At 36.0% G+C, this 26,470-nt stretch overlaps 1 protein-coding gene across 3 annotated transcripts in view; it reads right to left on the reverse strand.

Annotated features, from left to right (window-relative positions):
- Positions 1–26,470, reverse strand: part of EMCN (endomucin) — a 119,891-nt gene that overhangs the window by 18,776 nt on the left and 74,645 nt on the right. For 2 of the 3 annotated variants that reach the window (XM_072810617.1, XM_072810618.1), the window contains exons 8-11: positions 25,064–25,159; positions 20,619–20,643; positions 18,743–18,804; positions 12,945–13,018 (exon numbers count right to left, since the gene is read on the reverse strand). In XM_072810617.1, the coding sequence (XP_072666718.1) occupies positions 12,984–13,018; positions 18,743–18,804; positions 20,619–20,643; positions 25,064–25,159 (218 nt within the window). In that variant the 3' untranslated portion in view covers positions 12,945–12,983. Of the gene's footprint in view, positions 1–6,427; positions 6,981–12,944; positions 13,019–18,742; positions 18,805–20,618; positions 20,644–25,063; positions 25,160–26,470 lie in introns of those variants that run through there. The other variant, XM_072810616.1, reaches the window with a different exon arrangement.

A 26,470-nucleotide genomic window follows, 5' to 3' on the forward strand; every position in this document is an offset into this window, starting at 1 on the left:
TGCCTTCACTTTTAACTGAGATCATGTCTTATTTTTCCATGTGTACTTATAGAATTTTTCCATTACGCCTCAAAGTAATGGGTTTTTTTTTGTTTGTTTGTTTGTTTTTTCAAAGTAAAGGTTTAAGAAAGAAAAAGAGTTTTAAAAAGTTTATAAAAAAAAAAATAAAAAATAAAAAATAAAAAGTTTATAAAATATTTTTAAAAGTCAGTTTTAGTAAGGCATATTTTGTATCTAAAATTATACCCATTTTAAGTATACAGCTTGAGTTTGGGCAAATATGTGTACCATCTAACCCCCATCACAATCACATTACAGAAATTTCTATCATCTCAAAAAATTGCCTGTGCCTATTTCCTGGCATTCCCCCTTCACCCCTGGCTCAAGGCAACCACTGGTCTCATTTCTTTTTTTAGTGTTTCATATAAGTAGAATCATAAAGTATGTATACCACCATCCCTGGCTTCTTTTTTTTACCACATGATGCATAATGTTTTTGAGATTCATCTATTTTTTTTTTTTTTTTTGGTGTATCAGCAGTTTGTTCTATTTGATTGCTGTGCGGTAATCCATTGTATGACTATACCACAATTTGTTTATTGTTTATAGCTTTTGGCTATTATGTAAAGAGCTAAAATGAACCTTTGGTTACAGGTCTTGCCAGGACATGTGTTTTCATTTCTTTTGGGTATATACATGAAAGTCGAATACTGTGTCATAGGAGAAGTATGCATTTAAGTTTTGAAACTTTTTTTTTCAAGAAGAATCTGCTAAATTGTTTTCCAAATCGTTGTATAATTCTACATTCCCACTAGCAGAGTATGAGAGTTCTAGTTCCTCCACATTCCCTCCAACACTTGGTATTTTTGTCCTTTATCATTTTAGTCTTTTCTGTGGATATGTAGTTGTATCTCATTGTAGTTTTAAATTAGCATTTTCTTGATGACTAAATGATATTGAGTTTTCATTTGCTTATTGGAAAAGCATGTATCTTCTTTTGTGAATTGTCTTTTCAAATATTTTTCCTGTTTTTAGTGGATCGACTTCTTATTTTTAAGTTTTCTAAGTTCCTGACATGTTCTAGGTATAAGCCATTTGTCAGACATATGTAATTTCAAAATTTTCTTTTATTCTTTAGCTCGCATTTTAGGTTTATTAGTGCTCATTTCAAGAGCAAAATTTTTACTTTTCATGTAGTTCAACTTACCAGTTTACTTTTAGTTTTGCCCTTTGGTGTCCTATTAAGGGGGTCTTTACTGATTTTATAGAAAGCAGATGTTGGGATCCCTGGGTGGCACAGCGGTTTGGTGCCTGCCTTTAGCCCAGGGCGCGATCCTGGAGACCGAGGATCGAATCCCACGTCGGGCTCCCGGCATGGAGCCTGCTTCTCCCTCTGCCTGTGTCTCTGCCTCTCTCTGTGACTATCATAAATAAATAAAAATTAAAAAAAAAAGAAAGCAGATGTTATGGATCTGCATTTAATGTTTAAGTTTATGATACAGTTTCTGTGTAGTATGATGTAAGTGTTGGCCTTAGTTTTTTATGCACATGAGTAAACTATTGTTCCAGAACCATTCCTTTCTCCTTTCTGAATTAATATGGCACCCTAGCCAAAAATCATTTGACTATATATGGGTGTGTGTATAGGGGGACATCATCATATATTTACTTATTTCTGAATATCTTATTTTGTTCCATTGATTAAATTCTATTCTTAGGTCAGTACCACACTCTTTTGATTACTGTAGCTTTATAGGAAGTCTTCCAATCCAGGAGTGTGAGTAGTCCAAATTTATTCTTAAAAAACAAACAAACAAACAAACAAAAAGATTTAGCAATTCTAAGTTCATTTTATTTTTATATAAACTGTAGAATTATCAATTTCTAGAAAAAATGGAAACTGGATTTAGAATAGAATTTTGATGTCTATCACTTTAGAAATGATGTCTTAATATTGAGTAGTTGAATCTATGATCTGATGTTCTTTAATTTCAGAAGTTTAATAGTTTTAAATGTATAAAGAGTGCACTATTTTGTAAAATTTATTCCTAAGAATTTTATATTTATTGTAAATAGTTTATCTTTTAAATTTTCTTTTTTTGTTACTAAATAAATCAGTTGATTTTATTTATTGATCTTACATTCTGTAATCATAACAATTTTACTTATTAATTCTAGAGCTGTTTTGGGAGTCTCATAGGATTTATGCAGATTTTATCTTCTTTCTTTCCAGTCTACATATGTTTTTATTTCTTGCACTATTATTGCATTGGCTAAGACATAGCCCACCCTCCCCAATCTGGTCCAGAACAATGTTGAATAAAAGTTTTAAAAGAGAATATGTCTACTTTGATTTTAATTTTAGAGAAATATTTATTTTCATAATTTATATGAGCTAACTGTAGATTCTCATAAATGTGCTTTATCAGACTGAGGAGGTTCCCTTTTAATCCTAATTTGATGAAATATTTTATCATAAATAAATATTGAATTGTATCAAGTACTTTTTTTGCATCTATTGGGGTAAACATATGAATTTTTCCCCTTCATTCTACTAATATGTTGAATTACAATGACTGATTTTCAAATGTCAGATAACCTTGGATTCCTAGAATAAATCTCACTTAATATTTTTTATGTTGGTGAATTTTAGTTGCTAAAACTTAGTTAATAGTTTTTGGTTTTTTGGTATTTATGTTCATGAGGACTATTGACCCATAGACCACCCTCCCAGAGTGTTTTTTCTCCTTATTGTAAGGGTTTTTATTTTCCTTATTGTAATGTCCTTGGCTGGTTTTGTTATCAGGATAATAATACAAGTCTGTTGTAATTAGTTGTGAAGCATCCATCATTTTTATCATTTATGTGTTCCTTTTTATTAACTAACTTTTCTCATGGTTATAGGTCACAGCTTACTTCTTTGGGGGCATCTATATCATTTTAGATTGGATGATGAATATTTTGAACTTTATGTTGTTGATATGTTATTTTTGTTGTATATTGTTTTTATAAAAGATGGTTACACTTTGTCCTGGGAGGCCTTTAAATGTGTTGTTTTTTTTCATTTCTTCAGGGCTTGCTTTTAGGCTATGTGAAGGTTTATCTAGAGTCACCTTTACTCTAGGGGTATTTTAGCATGACTACTGAAGGGTGACTCTTGTTGGGTCACTAGTCAAGGTGATCACTAAGGATTTTCCAATATAGCTGGTCAGATCTTGAATATATTTCTGCCCTGTATAACGTATAGGAATTTTCAGCATACAGCTCTTTTTTGCCTGGTTTCATCCTAAGTGTATGCATAGCTTAATATCTCATTATCAACAGACAGTAAGTCACCTATATGCAGGTATTTGAAGGTCTCTATGTAGCTCCTTCCTGTCTGGTAGTCTGTTCCATGAATTCCTGCTACAGTAGTCCCTTTGCTCCAATTTATGTCTCCTCAACTCAGTGTGTCTCTCAGGTTCTACTTAGGGGTCCTCCTTTATGTAATTGGTCTGAAATGTGTCAAAGTCAGGCCTTCACAGGGCTCACAATTTTATTTCTGTCTTCTCATGGATCATAGTCCAGTTCTGCCTTTTATCTATTGTCTGAAACAGTAGTTTAGTTTTTTAATTGTTTATAGGGGGATGATAAACCTGGTCCCTATTTTTAATTCTGGACAGGAGTATAATGCTTTCACCCCTTTTTATAGATAAACTTAGATTAGAAAGACTAAGTAGCATAGTGATGAGGAACAGGGATTTGGGATTTAGGTTGGAATCCAAATTTTTTTGCCATTAACTAGTTGTACAACCTGGGTAAGTTATGTAAATTTCTGTCTTGGCTTCCATATCTTTAAAAGGGATATGCTTATGTTTATGCCTACAATGATAATAACAATAAGAAAAATAATATTAGAGATTATTTCTTACTATTATTGTTATGATTAACTGAGATGATGAATGTGAAGGGTTTAACCTAATGCCTAGCACCTAGTGAATCTTGGATATGGTGTTAGCCAACTAATATTATTGTCCATGATCACCTCAGTAGAATTCTGACTTTGGAGAAAAAAAAAAAAAAAGAATTCTGACTTTAAGGTCAGGAATGTAACATTGATGAACATGATAGATGTTTTTCCATTATTTATCAAAACTGCTTTCTTTTAAAAAGCATCTACAACAGGAAAACATATTCAGGTCTACCCATAGGACAACCCCCCCTGAAGCAAGGGTAGAGTATACTCATTTGATTAAACATGAGAAATCTAATTTGTGTTGGTGGGAAATTTTTAAGGAAAGATCTGAGGATAATCCATCATGAATTCTTAGTTCAGGATAACTATTATTCAGTTAACTACAATGATGGTATCTTTAATATAGGTAATAATTAACAGTTTCATAGTTTTGAGACTAGTATCATCCAGAACATGTCTTTTAAAGGACATGTCCAGTTTTCTTTTTGGAATCCCATAAAACCTTGAATATCACAAGTAGGACTTAACAGAGAAAAATCAGGGAAAGCTAGCATGTTCATTGCTGAAGTTTTGTCGATGTCCTAAGTTGATCCTTATGATGGCAGGTAGACAAGAAATAAGACACAGATTTGTCAGATGTGTAATGGAATATTTCAGCTCAGCAAGGGGAATTTAGAAGTCTTTCTCTGCTGGCAGATCACAGCCACGGTGTCGGCCAACAACATCTGCTTATTCTCAGATGACAACAGTGCCAGTTAATTAGCCCTTGTTTGTGTTTTGACTATTGATAGACTTAAATTATGTTCATATTGTCATACAGAATAAATACATAAAAAGGTTTAGCTTTGATCTAAATATAGCCTTTCTATTGCTGCAGTGACATTTGAACTGTATATCAGAATAAAAAGATTATAAGTCAGGCATAAAAGTAGATCATCTAAATAATATAATAAAAAAACATCTGATTAATGATAATTTTGGCTTGAAAACAAAATACCTTACTTCAACAGAAGTTTAAGTCGATTTATAAAAAGGCAGACATTATCTAGGAGAGATATTTGGTGCTACAAAATGCCACTAATATCTCTGCAAAGTCCTCGATCCTCTTTTCATTTTGTTTTAAAGATTTAATGCTATATTTGTTAGTATAAAGAATATTCTTTATGGAAAATTCTTGAACTAGAAAGAATTTCATTGTTTTATGGCCATTAGAAAGCTTTCCCTCTTCTAATCATTGTAAACTCTCTCCCAACAATACTTATGAAAAGTCGAGTAAATGGTTTTTGTAGAAGCCAGAATAACATATTACTTGTGGCCATTTAAATTGCAGAAAAGTTTGTCTTTTGCAATACATTCTGTGTAATAAAGTTTCTGTTGAGAAGCTTAGTGTAGCATTCTAGAGATGTTGGAATATTTTCCTTCCGTAGACAAATGCTCTGTGTTTGGCTTGCTCCAGCCATTGCTGTTGCCATTTAAAGGCTTCTAGGTTACAGCTGATCATAGGCAAAGCACCCCCCAAGGGAAGTGTATGTACTGGATATCCTTGCCTTTTTCCTCTACTTCCTTGCCTGCTTTTTTTTCTGCCCCCAAATCCCCCATCTCGCTTCTCAAAGAAACACAGAGACACCAGTCAGTAACATAGATATGCTTGCTTGGTGTACTTGTTTGGAAATAATCCAGACATCAAGAAGCTAAAACCAAGATGATTATTTATATAATTCTTAAAGCTGGAGGTTTTGAAATACACTGTAAGAAAAAAGAAATTTTAAAAGGCAAGTTTAAATACACTATTCTATCTCCACTATACTGCCTTCACATCACTAAGATAATTTAGTATTGAAAGCAGCCTAGGTAATCATAAAAGTTAAAGAGCTGCCTGCCACTGGCAGCTTATTAGTTCCAAGGCTTTCCATAGAACTTCAACCAACATGACATTTTGATCCCTTGTGTCTAAGAAGTGGTCAAGGTTAATCAGTCAGCTTTCAACAGAAGAATTTGCTCCTGATGGAGTGGCAGCTATAATCGTATGATATTTTTAGGAAAGTGATACACTGAAAAATAATATCATAATTATGTATTTATGAAGTGTTGGTTTCTACAAACTGGAGATTTGACAATGATTGCTAGAACACATCATTACATTTCTAGAAAAAATTAAAAATGCACAGACACTGTCAACCAAATGGATTACAAAAAATCTCAATCCTGTTATCATCTTAATGAATGCAGTACAGAGCATCATAAATGCCGTTATGTCCTTGTCATATAGTATGAATTACAAATAGAAAAACCAGAGAAATGGGAAACTAACTTCCCTTTAATGGAGTCTGATTTGTGAACCCTTTGTTCGTTTCTCACTTATTGTAGATGTCTTTCATTAGTGAGTTCTTATATTCAAATGATCAGCTCCTAGATATTCATAATTATATGAAGACAATACCACTGCCATTTTCACAGTCACATTACAATATCTTTAGTGAGTTGAATATTGTAATTATTTATTAAAAGTAACACATGAAAATATGAATAAAATATCTTTATGTACAAAGGGGCATGGCATGATTTCTACCTAATATTTAATAAGACACTTGCAAATTATCCCTGCATTAACATAGTACAAAACAATAAATACAAACATCAGGTAATATAAGGACACTGAGAAAACAGAGAAGTCTCCATGGATAGGAACTGTCGACTTTGGAAACTTTAAACTCAAAGGAAGGTCATGTCATCATGAACCCACCTGCCTGAGCTGTCAGGTTAACTGCTCACAAATGTCCTTCCTAAAACTCTATCTCCTAAGATTGTTCCTATAAAATGTGGTAATGTGGTGATGTGTTCACATCTCAAATGACAGGAGAGGCCCAGGCTTCCTTTGGATTCTATGAAATTATTGCATGCCATCTGGACATCACTATTGGGACAGGTGACTGGCACAGCCTGGAAAGCAGATCTGGAAGTCAGGATTGAGTCCACAAAGTTTTCTCCCTTCCTATTCCTGGAGCACAGAAGCTGAAGATTAAGCCTGTGGGGGGAAAAAAGTTTCAGATTCCAAGAAAGTGAAGAAGTATATACATAGTGCCATAGTATATACATGGTTTAGTACTATCCATGGTTGCAGGCATCCAGTGGGGGTCTTGGAACATATCCCCTATGGATAAAGGGGACTAAGGTGCTGCCTGCCATACCTGACTCCTCGCACCATACAATTCCAATCTTTGCTATAACCCCTGTGGTCCATCCACCCAGGTACTCATGCTGGAAATGTGGGCATATCTATTCTCCTAATCTTCCTCATTCCCCACTGCCCACATTCAATCGATCATCACCTCTGAAGAGGTTTACCTTCTAGACATTTCTGTATTCCATTCTGCCTCTTTACCACCATCCCTACTGTACCTGCAGAACTGGTGAAGTCTTTGTGCTTATCCTAGGGAATACTGCCATAGTGTTTTACCTTCTCTGCTTCCAGTCTTACTCCTCTTGAAATAATCTTTATTAAACACTCAGTGATATGTCCTAAGCACAGATCTCATCATATTCCGCTTTTGATGAAAGTCCTTAACTCTATTCTATCATTAATGGAACACAGTTCAAAGTCTGTTGCTTGGGGTGACAATGTGAGTAACAAAGACATATATTGGCAACTTTTACACTTTGCTGCTGTGTGCTTATCAGGGTTAAGCATGAACAGATATCTCTCTACTTCTCCTTCACAAGAAGGAGAGAAGAAAAGCCAGGGCTTTGCTTTGTTTTATTACTTTAGGATTTTCTTCATTTGCAGCGCAGAAACAACATTCTCTGTTGACCCCAAAGGAGCAAGAGATGGAGGGTTCTGTGCCTAAGTAGGAAAGGGGAAGCAGTTTCTTATCCTGTAAGTCTCAACTCAAATGCCAGAAATTTCTATGCAATTCGCCATTAAATTTCAAAGTACCATGTCTAACTTTACATACCACTGTCCTATTATTTCCCATATCAAAGTAAAATTATCTTCCTTATGTGTATTTCTCTTTACTTCTATAAGCTTCTTGAGGACAGCAACATGTCATGTCCCTCTTTTGACTTGGCCTTGTGCTTGGCAAAGAGCAGGATCTCTGTCACTTTTTGTCACTTTTTGTTCAACTGACCCATACTCTTCCATAAGTGAGTTCCCAGGTAAAGTCAAGAGTTTGTAGCACAAACCATCTAGGGAAACACCTGGATTTATGTGAATAGGATAATGCTCATGATTAATACTATATTGATTATTTTTTCAAGGATCAGCAAGCAAACCGATGGTTTCATTTCATACTCCACATTGATAATCTTTTTTAAGACATGGACTCTGCTTCATTAATAATTTTTTTCATTAGTTGGAAGTTTCAATTTGAAGGTACCAATATCAGTATTTGCTTCCTTTCTGATGTTATAATCTCTCTAAATTTAGTGTATTGTCTACAATAATGACAATGCATGACCTTATGGTCACTGAATGTCTCACCATCCTAAAATTTTATAAATTTGCAATTCTTATAAAGAATAAATGATCACTTTTATAATAAAGTATCATAATAGATTCTTTAACAACACTGACACCACTTTAGCAAAGAAGCAAAATGGTCTTAAAAGAAAAGATCTCCCAGTCCTAAATTTAATTGTTGTGCATTATTAAGAATTTTGTTTAGGGCCATTACTAGGATAAGAAAATAGAGCTCTTTCATGATGTTTTCTTTTCAGCTCCTGCTAATCTGTCTTAAAATGTAAGAAGAATAATTGAAAAACATGCTAAGTTTTTCTGGAAGTTCACAAAATTGCATTTAGATTATCATGGTACCATTGAGAAACGACAGAAGTAGAGTGGATTGTATCTGGGAGAAAAGCAAAAATTGGTACTATTCCATACTGCTAAGGGTCTGTGGGATGAGATTTTCATAGAAGCCACTGGTCTGTCCAGTGGCTAGTTCTTATCTGAAACTCCCTTTGCTTCTTAAACTGTCAGGCACTTGGAACAATGGAGGGAGAGCCAATTGGTGAGGGAGGAGGCAGGTTATAGTAGCTCCCTCTCTTCCTATAGCACAGAATTGGTTCTAGAACAATCAAATGCTTTCTGTTCAGTTTTAAAATTGTCCTCCTCCCTCATTTAACATATATCTTGGACATGTTTGCAGTAATTAAAAAATTGTCTTGAGAATTATTTTTGCTTAGTTATATAATGTCACTGATTGGATGAAGCCTAATTTACTTGAAATTTCCATACCATTACACATTTAAACTGTTACTAAATGTTTGCCACTATTCTGTGTACATTAACTTTTAATATAATTTAAAATTATGTCCTTATGAAAATTTCCTAAAGGGAAGTTACAAGGTGACAAATGTGAATTTTCTAATTCTTTAGTGAAAATACTATCAAGCTGTTCTTCAGAAAGATTAATCTAAATTTATACTTTCAAATGCAGCATATAGATATTATTTGCTTCGCCAGTATGACTCTTAAAAATTAGGAAAAAAAGGTTTAAGTAAATTGAAGGTTATAATTTTCTTGGTCTTAATTTACTTTATTATTGTTACTATTATTATTATTATTCTGGTAGCTCTTCTGTAATTTTATATTACCATTTCTATTTCCTCCTTTACGAGTTGCCTGTTCCTGGCCTTTGCTCATTTTTCTATTTCCTAATCTGTATAAATGCCTTTGGTATATTTAAGATATTAGTTAAATGATCTCATATTTATAGCAAACATTTTCTTAATTTGTTTTTTGTTTCATAATTTTATTTATGATCTTTTTTTATGTTTGGACATTTTAAGTCATGATGTGAGAGAATTCTTATCCTTCCATTGAATTTCCTCACATTGCTTTATGTTTCAAAAAAATCAGTTACTTAATAAAACATACATAATTTTTCATTTACTCTCTTCCTCTGGGTATTTAGTTCTTTTTTTTTTTTTAAAGATTTTATTTATTTATTCATGAGAGACACACACAGAGAGAGGCAGAGACACAGGCAGAGGGAGAAGCAGGCTCTATGCAGGGAGCCCGATACAGGACTCAATCCCCGGACTCCAGGATCACGCTCTGGGTCAAAGGCAGACGCTCAACCACTGTATCACCCAGGCATCCCAAGGCTGTTTAGTTCTTTATCCCTTTCCCCATATAGACACTACTAGCTGATGTCCCTACCTCCACACTCATTATTGGCTGATTTGTTCACTTATTGTCATCAATGAAGAAAGAATGTACTTTGCCTGCTCCACATTTATGCATAGGAAGTCTGGCCTTAGCAGAAGTTCTTTGTGACAGAGAATCAATTCCTTTAGCTACATTATCTGTACCACTCCTTGTCATAAAAAGATTAATCTCAGAAGAAAATAACGGCACATTTGCCTAAATGAGCACAAATATACATAGAAATGTATATCGCTAATATATTTCTAATCTTTGATACTGGTGGCCTTCAAAACTTTACACAAATTATTTTTGTTATTAATGACTATTTTGACAGTGATACCAGCAAATAGTTGGGATCAAAGTGAATTAGACAAAGAAAGTTTAAGATAAACAATCTTTTTCTTATTCTTAAAAAGTTGTGATCCCCAAATGGAGCAGTGCTACTGCAGTGAAAGGATAATATTTTTTGAAACTCTTATCAGTCTTCCTCTTGTTGATATAAAAGTCTTGAATATTTTAGAATCTGTTTGAATTGATGAATCAGTTTCAATCATGGTCACATAGTTTTTAATTTTTCTCTGATCATCATCATATGTGATTTCATGTTACCATGAGGCAAATCTTTGCAGAGGGCAGGCAAAGATCATAGATTATAAGTATTTTGGAATTCTTGTCTGCTCTGCCAAATCACATTAAATATAATGCTCTGCACAAAATAGAGGATCAATATATGAAGCAGCAAGCATTAAACTATTCTGGAATTTGATTTTTAGATGAGAATTTTTAACATTGTTAACTTTCCACATTAGTGTTTGCTGCTGCATACAGATCCAGACTTCTCAACGTCTATTCTCAAATCTTCTAGTTCTGATAACCGTATTCCTATTTATTCTGAATCTCTGAGATGATACATGATTTATCACTGATCATCTAGAAAGTCATTAGTCACTGGCTACTACATTCAAAGTACAATGATTACCAAGAGAAATATACTGAAAAAAAGTAAGATGAATAGTAGAATTGATGTGTCAAACTTGTTCCTTCCCTGTACTTTCTGATCTTTATAGAACATTGTTACATAATTCCAAAATTACAAAGAAGAGCAAGAAAAGGTACTTATTTCAGCAAATTAAAAGACATGAAATTAAAGGGTAGGAATATTTTTTAAAGTATGAAAAATGGGAAGGAATGGGGAACTGGACAATAGTTTGTTGAGTTTGTTTGGGTCACTACTATTCCTTACCTATGTATAGTTTTTCTTTGTAGCTGAAAAGAAGACTTGTCTTCCTCCAAATTGGATGATTAGTCACTAAGAGTTGATCATTTTGATGGTTTAGAAAACATTTTTTAACTAGTCACGAGGTTGCCAAGAAACCAGAGCTGGTATGCAAGGAAGCTTTTCATATCCTAGGTAGGTTTGGACCACCTGTCTAAACAAACTTCCTAATTTTCTCAGCTTCTCAAACTTTGCATCTCAAAGTGTCCATTGTAAAAGGATGGGTGGACTCTCATATTCCTCTCATTCTAATTCGTCTTTGATGACCAGAAAGGGATAGGATTGTGATACTGGTGCTCATGTCTGGATGGCACTCTCCTGTTTTGATCTCCTTCTACTGGCCAGAGAAGCATGGCAGGCACTCAACAAGCCCTCTCTGAGTGCCATAACAACATTGTCTTAGTGCCTGGGTAATAGGCCTAGGGAGTGGACACAACAATAATATTCTTCATTCTGGACACTACCCAGAGTGCCTACCATTGTGGTCAGGTCAAATCTGGGCATATACATATTTATTAGATTTTGCTTTTTTTACTCGTAGCTGCCAAAGGGTAAATTCTTCTGCAGGTTCTAAAAAGCATGAAACACTAATTGTGATGGCACTTAATCAATGCTTCCCATGAAAACTAAATTAAAATTAGAAGAAAACCTCCTTACCCAACTCTTGGAAAGCAAAAGACAATTCCATGCTAAACTGAGAGGGTTAATTTCAGCACACCAGAATCTGGCCTGAGCTGTTTACAGAAATAAGACAATGTACCTGGACTGCACTGACTCCTGGTCAAAGCAGAGAACATGCAGAATAACAGGGTTGCTTGTAACCATAGTTTGGGAAGGTTTCAATTATTATTGATTCACAATTGCTGTAATGAGATTGTTGGTTTGCATCTGTTCTCACAGAGACACTCTGGCAGGCTCTGTCCCTCAGCTAGTTATACAGCAGCAATATGCCCTTGTGACCAGCTGGGTATAACAAACCCTACCTTTCTGGATCATCTTGTTTGAGGTGCCTTGTGTACACACCCATGTTTCCTGTATCCACAGGGACAGAAAGTATATCCTTGTACAGACTTTACAGAGTAAGGACAAATGGACCTCCTACCTGCCTTCTCTGAACCCCTTCCCCTGAGCCAGGCTTTGGCTGTGATGCACATCCTTCCTTTAGTGCAGCTGCTGCAATGAACTGAAAATGTGTAAGCACTGTCATTCTGAGCCCTCCGTTAGCAGTAGAACCCTGTCTCACCACTACCCTTAGTGTGCGTATACTGACCGAGGCAAAGGCAAACTGCATTGATATGAAAACATTACCAACTGGCAGAGTGAATTGTGTCATCTCTGAGGTAGGCAAGGCAACTGGAAGAATCTTCTACAGCCCCCAATATATGCATTTCTCGGGCAAATCTTAGAGTTTGTTTTTAGACAAATAGACATTGATGGTTTCACTGACACAAACCATTAACTTTTCAGCTTGCTAAAGTCTTGAAATAATCTAAGCTGCAGCATTCTCAAAAAAGCAGATATTAATGAGCATCTCAGTGAATGAAATTAAAAAAAAAACTTACATATTTATGGCCCAGGTGTGGGGAGGATTCATCAAGTTGTCAGTTCTTGCTTTTTCCTTGTGCAGAGTGCTCACCTACCAACAGAAGATATGTTTTGATCTATAAGCTCATACAGCGACTAAGGATGAAAATGATGTTTCCTGGCTTGTATTTTTATTTTTGCAGGAAAGTCCAATTTCCCTGCAAGAATGTCCTTAGAGCCAGAATTTGCCACTTGGTATTGCTTGAAAATTGTTTACCAAGATTTATGAGCTTTTTTTCCACCATCATCTGTCTTCACCCAATGCCAACTAACTCCCTGGGACTGGGGGGCGGGGGGTGTGAGTTACCAAGAGAGGTGCCCCAGGGAAGGAGGTAGAGTTTTTGCTTTTTCCTTGAGCCTAAGCAAAACTATGTTATATGTTTAAAGCACCATTTTATCAGGAAGCCATTTCTAGGGTCCTCTGTTTAAATAACTGAGTGAGAGCTTTGTGAAAACAAATTTAGAGGCCAACATGAACTCCTTGGTGATATACAGAGCAGCCCAGGGGATGTTACTCAAAATAACCTGATATTCCAGCAGCCATTATAAAGATAAATGTTGACCTAGACTGATGGAGAAGCTGAAGATTCCAAGTGTTTTTATTTATTCATAAAAGACACAAAGAGGGAGGCAGAGACATAGGCAGAGGGAGAAGCAGACTTCTTGCAGGGAGCCCGATATGGGACTTGATCCCAAGACCCTGGGATCACGCCCTGAGCCAAAGGCAGAGCCAAAGCCTCAACCACTGAGCCGCCCAGGCATCCCTAAGATCCCAGGTTTTAAATGCCTCTAAATTCATGATCAACACACTTCACACCACCTGCATCTTTCAGGTAGATTCAAGTATCAACATCAGTCACACTCTAAAAGTAGAGTGGGTCAAAGTTTCTGGCTTTGAGAGTAAATATCATTGCTTTGCTCCAGCTTTTGCCTGTCATTTAGAAACCTGTCTTCTGGGAACTCTGTTGATGTTACCTGTCATCAGCACTATCATGGTGATAATAAATAGTGCCAGAGACCGACAAGGAGCACCCGGGCCTCCCTTAAGAGCCTCTTAGGTGCTGTGCTCTGAGAAATGCCGGCATAGAGTGATAGCCCTTTTAGCCTCTTTCCAGCACAACTCTTCACTCACTATCACTATTTTGCAAAAAGCACAGAACTTCCTAGAATCCATGGCTATGAAGTACAGGAATGAGAAGTGAATAAAATAAACACTCATTCAACCCCTACTGTTCGTCAGAGTCATCTAAAGCAAATCATATGAAAATCATTCCAATTCTTAATATCTCCTTCCAAGTTCTGTTTTATTAGGAATAGAAAATACGAGAAAGATTCAATAACAATATGAATCCAATAAATTATAATAATAATGATGGCTGTGGTAAAAGCAAATGAAACACATACCTGGGAAAAAACAACTGAAAAGAAATATACCAATGCCAATAGTGATTGTATTGTGTTGTATTTCATGAGTAATTTTGAATTCTTTCTCTAGTTTTCCCTCTTCTCTATTATGAATAATGTGGTCTAGTATGAAAACAGAAGTTTGAGCCATGAAGATATATTACAAGGCAGTGATACAGGTTGATTTGGCAAATGAAAAAATAAGTTCAGAAGGGGGAAAGACCATGTAGACCATGTACACCAAAGGACAGTCAAGGAAGCCTTGGTGGAAATGCAGGGAATAGTTAAATATTGAAAAGCTGAGAAGATAGAAGCTGAATGATGCCTTTCTAAATGATGACTTTAAAAAAATGATTTTATTTACTCATTAGAGACACAGAGACAGGCAGAGACATAGGCAGAGAGAGAAGCAGGCTTCCTGTGGTAAGCCTGATGTGGGACTCATTCCCAGGGCTCTGGGATCACACCCTGAGCCAAAGGCAGACGCTCAGCCATTGAACTACCCAAGCACTGCTAAAAGATGACTTTCTAAATCTCTTGATCTTTTTGCTCACCATCAAACTTTTATTCATTTACTCATTTTTTATTTGAAAAAATAAATAAGCAAAAAAGTGACTGTACATTTAGTAATTACCATAATATACTAATTAGTATTGGTATACTAATAATATACTAATAATGTGGAATTACCATAATGATGAACTGGTGGAGTGTCCCGTCACAAAAGGGACCCAAGCACCATCTCCTCCTTCAAAAGAGCTTGAGTTCAGCGAGGAAGACAGGGGCAGGAGATGAATGGTGTCTGGTGAATATGAGTTAGTAAATGGTTCACCAACTGAGCAAGAGAAGTCTGATGGATTATGAAAGGTCTTGTAGACATGCTAACATGTTTGAACTTCATCTTAGGTAATATAAACTTACCAGTTTTCTAAGGAGAGGAATATTATAATGAATTCAGATTCACTTTTTCTTCTTTCAAATGCTTCAAAATCAAATAGTGCTTTAAAACTAAATGCAAAGATACTATGGTTGCTTTCTTCTGTGAAGTCATGTATTCCTTAATTTAAGAGATTTTTCTTCAAGATTCTTATAGTCTTTTATATTAGAAATAAGACAATGGATATTAACTTTCTGGGATATGCTGTAAGTGGGAATCATGTTTAAAATGCATCATGTCACATGTATATTTTGCAGTCAATCATGGTGATGTTTAACTTAGCAAGATTTCTTACTAAAGCTGAGTGGGATCATCTATGTTCTCATAAAGCTCTCCTTGATCTGCCATATTTGGTGCTCATTCATTTCTGAAAGCAGATTCCTATTGTATTCTAGCAAACTTTTTCTTTTACATTAAAGAAAACTCCTAATTTAAATAATCAAAATTTAAACATTTATGGGTTACATTTTCAGCAGAAGAACATGATTGAGAGAGAACATACTTGAAGAAAGCAAGGAATGTGGATGGATAAATACCATGGCCTAACATGAGGAGGCTTTCGATCAAGGAATTGTCTTATTAGGAGCAAATGACCAGAACAAGAGCCATGTCTCATGGAGGCTTCTGGAAACCCAGACACTTTAGCATCCACTGGCACATGCCCTGAAGATGGGTTACTGCAGAGCTCTCTTTCCTTGGAAACATAATTTATTGACCTCCAAAATGGCACAACTTATCCTGAGATACAATATCAGAACTTCTAAATTAAAGTACTGACAAATCCAATGAGTTCTTATGACCCTTGAAGCTCAAACTTCATTTTGTTACCATATAGGCACATTAACACTACATTTCTTAGGCCACAAACAAATAACATAAAATGTAACAATCAGTAATTCTGAGTGGTGGGTAGTCAGATATTTGTTCTATCAAATTCTTTTCTGTAATTTTCAGATTTCTAAAAAATTTTATATATGAGATAGTGGAAAATTGAGCTGAGCCTGTGCATTTATATCAAACCTACTCATTTCAGATTTTATTCTAGCTATATTTTAGGAAAAGTGTCACTGTTGTGCAAAAGATATTTAGGTAAAAATAATTATAACAATGTGACTTCTGTTGAGTATAGTGAGCATACTTTTATTTTAAAAGAGTATATTTGAATAAATTTAAAAGAAAGTGAACAGATTTGTTGATGGTTGTTTCAGAAACTAGACTTTAGTAAAAATTTTAGTAGTACAAAATTTTAGTAGCATTTGAAGATCATTATGTTTTTAGATGATTAATTCTAGACTATTGAAACTGACTCTGAATGAGCAATTTCAGTTTTACCCTATCACCAAATATTTTCCATGGTAATCAGCAAGGTTGACCATTGAGAGGTTATTTCATTAAAAGAAGTATGATTCCTAAGTTAAGGTTGGCAGAAATAAAAGAACCAGAGAATAGATTTTTTATTTCCATAGAAATATTTCCTCCTTAGACCTATGACTTGAAAATTTACTTATGATGAAAAGGAATCTTGGAGAATTAAGGGTCTTCTTGACTATCCCCCCATCAGCTACCACAGTGACTTGTTGCCACAGTGTCTATGTGAGTGGGAGAAACCAGTTTATTATGTCAAATTGTCCCTGGGCCTTAAAGAAGAATCCAATATTAAATTTTCAATCAAGAAATAAGGTTCTCGAGAATTTTCCCACACCCAATCCTCAATTCTGGTGTCAGTTGTCATTTCGCTGGTAGAATTGGGGGGTAGGGCAGGTGGTCCTGATTTTAGGCCTCTCTTCACAAGGGTAACCGGGGGCTCCTAGACGGTGGAGCCAAATGCTGGTTAGCTCACCATCCCACAGCTCAGAGAGCACTGAGGCTGCAGAGTGTTTAGTTAAAGCCCCACGGGAGTAAGAAGAGTGTGTGAAATTATTGTGATGCTTACTTGCAAGCACCAGGCAGATTCCTGAGAACTTTTCTTGGCAAATGGCATGGTCACACTCAGGATCCTTACTTAAGACTAGTTCACGTGTTGGCTGCTCTTCCCTAACCAGGTTAAATAGGCTTGGCAACTTAGTCAAGACTGGCAAGTAACCAGGGGAAACCTGTAAGTGGTTTCCAACTATCCTATGAATGAATTTTACTCCTTTTGCCCATTCAGATGGTTATCTCCAAGAGAACTGTGTACACATAAAGGAAATATGTGCATCAAAGTGTAGAAGAGATAAAAGAATGAAGAAAGTCTCTCATAAGAGGCAATGATTCCCACGAAAGGTCAGGGCATGTCTCTGGATTCTAGGTACTGTTAGTTTCCAAGGCCTCCGCATGTGTAGTTTGTCCTCATTAGAATTTCCCACCTGAAGCCTCTGATTCTGTGTTTGACAAAATTGTTTTTTGCTATGTATATATATATAATGGAGTTTGTTATTCCATAGCTCTTACCTGACATACCATCTATACTCTGTGACTATTTTGTACGGGTAAGATGGGGGACTGAATATTGTAAATGTATTCATGTAACTTGATATTTAAATCGGATTCACATGGATTGTTTTGTAGAGAGAATAATTATTTTTTACATATGTTTTGGAACAAGGAGATTTTAAATATTTGGCCTACTCAAAACAAGAAAAAAAAATAGGTACATTTTCATGCTTAAAAGCTACCTAGCATCTCATTTTTCATTACTCTTGATTCAAATATAATTTATACAAATAACACCTATGTTTTGAAAAACTTACACATTTAAAATCCAATTTAAAAACCTAAATAATTGGAAAAAAGAAACAGGAGATTGGGTTTTCTCCTCATTGGGAAGCTCAATTGAAATTATATGAAATGATACAAAAATAGGATTTACACTTTACCTGATGAATCCTGGTTCCAGCTGACTATACATGGCCATTATCGAAAATGAAACAAAGCAACAGCAATGATAAAAACCACGTAGTACATTTAATGTTCTTTCTGCTACTACTGCAGAGTTGAAAATGTCTCAAGGCCCCATCGTTTCTTTGGAACACATAATCATATTATTAAAAGCAACCTTTAGAAGTACAATAGTCCAATGATCTTACCAAAAATGATATTTCTAGGACTCATCTTTTGTATAAAGGAGAATTTTGTATTTTAGGGGAGTTATTAGTTGTCTATTTCCAAGGAAATTATGCTTTTTTTTAAGATTTTATTTATTTATTCATGAGAGACACAGAGACAGAGAGAGGCAGAGACACAGGCAGAGGAAGAAGCAGGCTCTATGCAGGGAACCCAATGTGGGACTCGATCCCGGATCTCCAGGATTACACCCTGGGCTAAAGGCTGCACTAAACCACTGAGCCACCCAGGCTGCCCGGAAATTATGCTTTTTGATTGTGTTTCATGTGAACAAAATCCAAGTTAGATTTTGAAATAACCATTTTTCAGCTAATCAACAATCTGGGAGCTTACCAGACTCATGAGAAATTGTCTTAACAGTGAGAAGCTTCACACTCTCTTTATCGGACTGAGGTCTATTTGGAACAGAAAACATAAGTTAACATCACAGTATTTAGTAATTTTATGTCTATGAAAGAAAGCATGCATGATATAAACAGAATGAAGAAGATACACAAGCATCTACTTTTACAAGTTTCTATGGTACAACCTGTCTTTTTTACACACAGACATACATATACTTTTATAGCACTTTCTCCTTCTAAAATCAAGCCAATAAATCTCTGTCACACTGTTAAACAATGATAGATAATTAAATACAAAAATGGGTCATGTGAAACACTTGTCACAAGGTCCATATCACACAGATATCCAGTTCTGAATTATGGAAGGGAAGACATGGGGATGTTTCCAAGTCCTTTGGGCTCATGCTGAGTTCTGGGGGGTTTCCCTTTTCATGAAGGTCTGACTACTGCAGTACAGTATTTGAACTGTCTAGTCTAACCAAGAGTTCCCACCTATCCTTTCTCAGATTCTAAACAGCTTCCAACCCAGATTACTTTCCTTGGACATCTCAAGAGACTCTATTTCTAATAAAGAACAATAGGTGATCTAGGGACATTATTTTTAAAGCCCACAACCGGGATCCCTGGGTGGCACAGCGGTTTAGCGCCTGCCTTTGGCCCAGGGCGCGATCCTGGAGACCCGGGATCGAAGCCCACGTTGGGCCCCGGGTGCATGGAGCCTGCTTCTCCCTCTGCCTGTGTCTCTGCCTCTCTCTTTCTCTCTCTCTCTCTGTGACTATCATAAATAATAAATAAAAAAAAATAAAATAAAGCCCACAACCTGATAAACATACAAAAACAGCTATATAGGGATCCCTGGGTGGCTCAGCGGTTTGGCGCCTGCCTTTGGCCCAGGGCATGATCCTGGAGACCCGGGATCGAATCCCACATCAGACTCCCGTTGCATGGAGCCTGCTTCTCCCTCTGCCTGTGTCTCTGCCTCTCTCTCTCTCTCTCTCTCTCTCTCTGTGTGTGTGTGTGTGTGTGACTATCATAAATAAATAAAAAAAATTAAAAAAAAACAGCTATATAAAGGCAGGCTGCAAACTCAGGTCAAGGAAGAAGTCTTCACCACAAAACTTGTTTGTGACATTAAAACAATTTGTCTCTTTGTACAACCTTGATTGCAGCAGCTAGCTGGATTGGTAACAACTGCTTTCCTGTTTTCATAAAGTCAAAATAGAAGAACTATCTACTGCTAAGACAAAGCCACTCAGAGATGTCTCAAGGTGCAGGCATGATTACTGCCTAATTGTGATAAACATAATGACAATTTCCCTGGGAAAACTGTTTTAAAACTCTATGTATATTTTCTATGAGTTTTTTCCTTATAGTTATTTATATTCATTCTTCTATCTTTGCATTTCATCTTTATTTTTATTTATTTATTTTCAAGAGAGAGAGCGTGAGCACACAGGAGCAGGGGTAAGGTCAGGTGGATGGGGGAGAGAGAATCCCAAGCAGACTCCCTGCTGAGCACAGAGCCTGCAGGGCTTCATCTCCTGACTCTGAGATCCTGACCTGAGCTGAAATCAAAAGTTGATGCTTAACTGACTGAGCCACCCAGGGGCCCCTGCATTTTATCTTTTGATTTCTCATTTTGCTGCCTTAGTCAAGCTTAAAAACAATCTTCCCTTCTGGTTGTTGGAATTTCTCTGTTGATTCAGAAAGAGTTCTGACAAACAGCCAAACCCTGTTTCTTGTGCTCTTTACACAAAATATCTTTTAAAATAAACCAAAAAATGTGTAAACCGAAGATTAATGTTTTTCTTCCTATATAAATGGTAGGGTCAGAGCTTCTGGAAAAAGATGATGTGGCTACTTACTGGTCATTTCCATTTTCTGGTGTGCCTAGGGGAGGAGAGAATAGTTATTAGAGCTGTGAGAAGCTTGGCTATAAAAACAAACAAACAACAAACAAACAAAAACAACCTCAAGACCCCTGCTACTTTCTGTGCAGAGATGTTTGTAAAGCTATTTTATAACTTTTATTTTATCTCCCTGGAGCACCTTTTCATATCTGAGAAAAACTAGCCAGTTTTTCCACAAAAATGGTTACTATTATTCCTCAGGTATGGGTGATACACTCACGGGAGAGTCCTAAGTAGGCCAATTCCACTGAATTTAGTTCTGGACTAATTTTAATCTTATAGTTTCATATTGCTATGTGAAACTACTATCCATTATCGCACATCCCACAGACACCAGAAAATGTCTCGGTTTATTTCAGTATCTCTGAAAAAAATGTTCCTCCAAGTATTGAATTACCTTTTTATACTAGAGAACTGAATTTTGGGCTCTCCTTTATACATTGCTCTTTCTGGAGACTCAAATCACTGTATTTGTGGTGAATGACAATGGAGATGTCGCTTCTAATTGCATCTGGAGCCCACTGATTCTGCCGCTCAAAAGTGTCCTGCTAAATGTCATGGCGAGGCTACTAGATGTGACCAATCTTTTTGTTCGTTTTACTGGGCTGCTCCACCAGAGTGTGATAGAAGACATTTTGAGTGTAGAGTGTGAATTCAGAATGATGCATTCTGCACAAAGCCTCGGCCTTTAGGGAGGAGATGTTTCTGGTCAAATCTTGCATTATTTGTGGCATATTAGGCAAACTAAGGTAATTGCTTAGGGTCTCCCTTGTTTTGTTCCTGATTTTGCTGTGGTTTTATTCCATAGCTCCTCAAGTTTTGTCCTTTGGATTGCCTTTCACCTCTAATGTAGCCCTTGTCATTGGGATATGCCCTTTAAATACGATTCTCCTGGTGGTGATCATCATTGTTTTATAAAGAGTTTGATTTCCACTAATATTTGGGTTACTTCTATTTCTGTCACCTTGGCTAAAATACACCATCATGGCTCTTAATCCCTAGGATTTAACTCATGGTGCCATATGCTGTTCACCAACTCGATCTCACTTTGTCTTTCCAACATCAGTAGGATTTTTAACAGCATTTTTTTATTCCTCTTTTAAGTGTTATGTATGATATCACTCATGATGCTCATAATCTTGTTTCAAAATGAGTTGGTACTTTTTTGCATGCCTGTTTTAATATTTTTTCCTTCAAATATTCTAATATGGGTTCATTAGCAGATAGATGCATACCAACAGACGACCTTCTGCATAAATGCTATTCTTACTTGGGTTAAAGCTTAGACTATTGTCAACATTATTTGGATAAGCTTAATTTCATACCAAAATCTCTGATTCATGTGGTCTTCCACAAAGCAGAAAGGGTTTACAAATTTCTGAACTTGATAAAGTCTCCCCCACATACTTGAAGAGAGATTAGCTGTAGGTGTCTAATGGTGCTAATTCAATAAAAATGCTGTAAAATTCTGTTTGGAAAGCAAAGTTAACAATAACCAAATAGATTTGGCTAATTGTACAATTGCTGAACTTTTTTTTTTGAACTTTGTTCTAAAGTATTATATGTCTCCAAAATGACTCTCCATAGCTATAGGAATTTTATACATTTTTCCCCAAATGATCCAATTCATCCATCGTCTTCTTTAATAGAAAAGGTCAACTTCTCAAATAATTTTTTTGAAAATCTTCTTTTGCAAAAGCAGTCTTTCAGTACAGGGTATTTTCACAAATGGGTTTAGCACATTAATTTTTTACCTATCCTACATACTCAACATCCACAGGGTTCAACTTGGATGGTCAATTTCCCATAAAAAGTAGGATTGGTGGTTTAGAAACTTAGAGTAATTAAACTGATTTATAAAATTGCTATTTCCCCTCTGGAAATTGACTAAGGAAACAAATTTCAGACATTATTAAGAAGTTTATTCACTAACTCCCAAAGGGAAAGGCATTTATTTGTTTTCTTCTTATTTTCCAATAAGAGCAAAAGTGAATACTACTTGTTTTTTGTGTACCTGTGCCTTGTACTGTCACGCTTATGCCCTGAACTCTCTGTGCAGTCCATGGTCAGGGATTGGCCGCAGGAACAGCGTCCATTAATGTTATGGGGGCACATTGTTCATGGGGTAAAGAATAGTCTGGCTTGCATATCTTATAAAAATAATAAATTTGGGAGTGCCTAGGTGGCAAAGTCTGTTAAGCATTCGGCTCAGGTAGTGCCTTAGGGTTGTGAGATCGAGCCCCGTCACAGACTCCACACTCAGCACAGCATCTGCTTGAGATTCTCTTTCCCTCTCCCTCTGCCTCTCCCGCTCATATTCTCTTTCTCAAATAAATACATGTCTTAAAAAAAGATAAAAAATAATCCATTTTTACTTCTTCGAAGTATATGAGACTTGAGTGATATTCTTGTTAGTGAAATATTTAGAATTGAAATGAGGAGAGGAAACCTATTTATTGAAAATTTAAAAATTTAATTTGACAAGCATCTAGTAAAGTTCTGTATATATTATGAACAAAGCAATGTGAACAATATGTGGTTTGTGACTTGAAGGGCTTGCTTGATGTTACAGACTGTTTTTGTCCTTCTAAAATTCATCTGTTGTATCTTAATGCCCAACAGGACAATATTAGGAGGTGGGACATTTGGAGAGTCATTAACTCATAAGGGTGGAGTCCTCATGAATGGGATTAGTGCCCTTATAAAAGGGACCCCAGAGAACCCTCTTATTGCCTTTGCCATGCAAAGACACTGTGAGAGGGTGGCTGTATATAAAGGAGAAAGTGTGCCCTCATCACATATCAGATCTGAGGATGCCTTGATTGGACTTCTCAGCCTCCAGAATTGTGAGAAATTTTTGTTGTTGAACCCACCTACCCACCATACTTTTATTATAGCAGCCCTGAAAGAACTAAGACCCATCATGCCAGGGAAGCAGGCACATAGAGAAGTAACTGTATGACAATGTGATGAATAATATAAAATTCTGTGCAATTAGAAGTAAGAAAACACTCTATGCTTCTTAAAGAGATGGTGTGTTATAGAAAGATACTCTCAGTTGCTGTTTGAGCTAGATCTTCCATGGCTAAATTGGAGTTTGGGTATGTTATGAAAGTTAAGAGGTGAGCGAGGTGTTCTAGGCAAGGGACTAGTATGGATGAAGGCATGGGTACATGACACTACATTTACACAACCAAGGCTTGGGTCTGGAATGGAAAGATGGGTTGGTGTTGAAGACAACAGAGGGGAGTGCTGAGCCATGCGACTGAAGGAGGTTTGAGAGAGTTCAAGCGTCTGGGATGAAAAAAAGACTGAAGGAAGACTGTAGAAAATCTAAATAAAGTAGGGATTTAATTAATTACAATGTATCAATATTGGCTTATTACTTGTGACAAATATAGCATACTATTGTAAGATATTAATAATAAGAGAAACAGGGTGTCTAGTGTCTTGGGAACTCTCTAACTATCCCTGTAACTTTTCTGTAAATCTATTTTAAAATAAAAATGGTATTTAAAAAAGGATAAAAATATAATGCCATTATGAAAACCATAAATATTTTAAGAGGAGGAAGAAGATGAAACAGCAAAAAGAAAACAGAGAAAAACAAAGAGTGAGGATGTAAAAGAGAATAGTGCTATTGCATTAAGTAATTTTAGTTTCAGGAGTAGAATTTAGAGATTCTTCACTTACACACACCAGTCAGTGTTCATCACAAGGGCCCTCTTTAATCCCCATCACCCATTTCACCCACCTCCCCTCCAGCATCTCCGTTTCTTCTCTATAGTTAAAGAGTAGCAGTGCTATTTTAAAGAAAAGAAGGAAGGTTTTAAATGCTATTGGAGAGACGAAGGAGTATAATAGAGAATTGTCCAGCTAAAAGCCCACTAAAAATTGCAATCATGGTCAATCCTGAGGAGCTGAATCAATTAGCAGAACACACAATCATGGAAGGGAGGAAGCTGGGCCTCTCACGAGGGAATAAGTCACAGAACACTCTTCTTGAGACTGTGGGCTCCTCTACTAAATTCTTAGCAACACTGACCTTTATTCTCTGTCACATGGAAGTGGAAAAAATCTTCAGTACAGATAAGGTATGTCATTTGATGCCTTCTTTACCACCATAATCCCCTGACCACTCACAAAACTGGGGTTATTTCATTAAAAAGAATCTGTCCGTATTTGATATTATCTGCCACTAGCAGGTAATCCTCACTCCTTACACTCATCAGCATTCAATGGATTTCTCTGCCCCTTCCCCTCTATTTCTGTGATCATGCAATAGTGCATTTTATTTCTTTCTTTAACCCTCCCGTCCCCTCAAGAGTTTAAATTCAAGTTTAGACTGAACATATATTCGCATTTCAGAAAACAAAATGAAAGGAAACCCTGTTACCTACCTGGGTCTGCCTTCCAGCACATTCGATACAAACCCACAAGAACAAATGCTGAAAGTGTCACTACAATCAAAGCAATCACCACTGGCAAAATGACACCTACAAAGTATTGAGGACATTGTCAATTTCAGTGCCTATTGAATTTAACAGTAAATAGTTTACTGAACAAAAGCATGCATGCATCCTTCTTTCTTTACACCTCACCCTGTTAAACTACTGAATTTTTGGCAAGGGTTTATCAGATTCAAATTTTACTCCGGTTGTCATTTCTGATGTATCCACTTGATGTCAGTCTTGCAACCTTTTGAAATAAAGTTCCAAACCTAAGGATGCTGGTTTCCTCACCTTCTTAGAGACTACAGAAGTGAGGAGATAGAAGACTGGAGAAGCAGAAGATGTCCTCTAGACCATAGTCAGACCCACTTCACATATTATATACTGCACTACTTTATAAAAAAGCATATATATATATATATATATATATATATATATATATATATATGGCATATATATATATGTTTTTGCTAAAATGGAGTGTTTCTTTGAAGGCCATTTTCAACATAGTAAAGTTCTGTGAAGGTGAACAATTCATTTTTATGGAGCTCTCTGCCTGTGCAATTTTGACTTATCTTTCCATAATATATCTTAAAACTAGAAAAGGCATAAAATAGCATAAGTGGACATAAATGGATATCTGAGTGGTTATGATTTCTAAAAATGAACACCTGGTTCAAGAAAGATATACGTGTGTGTGCTCGCACATTTAGGAGAGTAGTATAGCGACAGTTAAATTGGGGTGAGTTTTTATTCAGAGGAGAGTTTTACTGTTTTGGTTTGGTTCTTAACATCTGTCTTCTTTTGTACAGTCTTTGCCCAGGTTAAAAAGACAGTGATGAAAAGACAAAGCTGTCATAGTCATACAACTAGAGATGTAGAGGCCACAGTTATTATTTAGCTGAGTATTCTCATCTGCTTGCATATGTACTCCTCGTATTTATCCAATTTTCTGTAGGATGGTTTATACTTCCAAAGTTATAGTTAAACATTTGTTTCATATTAGACCTTGAGCGAGATCATTAGTGCCTCCCAAATTAAAGATGCCATGAATCAGCAAGTTAATAAATGGCATGCTGACTTACTGAATAGAATGGCTTTACTTAAGCCTAGGTGATCTTTTATCATCAGTTTCATAAGCATTCATCTTATTCTTAATTTCTAGGGAAATGAGTGGATTTTTTTTCTAGTCAATCCTAACATACACATATATATTACATCATATATGTGTATATATATATGTATATATGTACATATGTATGTGTATATATATGTATACATATATATGCTTTTGCTAAAATGGAGTATTTCTTTAAAGGCCATTTTTAACATATGGTAAAGTTCTGTTATGGTGAA

The sequence above is a fragment of the Canis lupus genome, chromosome 33 (genome assembly GCF_048164855.1).
Source record: "Canis lupus baileyi chromosome 33, mCanLup2.hap1, whole genome shotgun sequence".
Taxonomy (NCBI): Eukaryota; Metazoa; Chordata; class Mammalia; order Carnivora; family Canidae; genus Canis; species Canis lupus.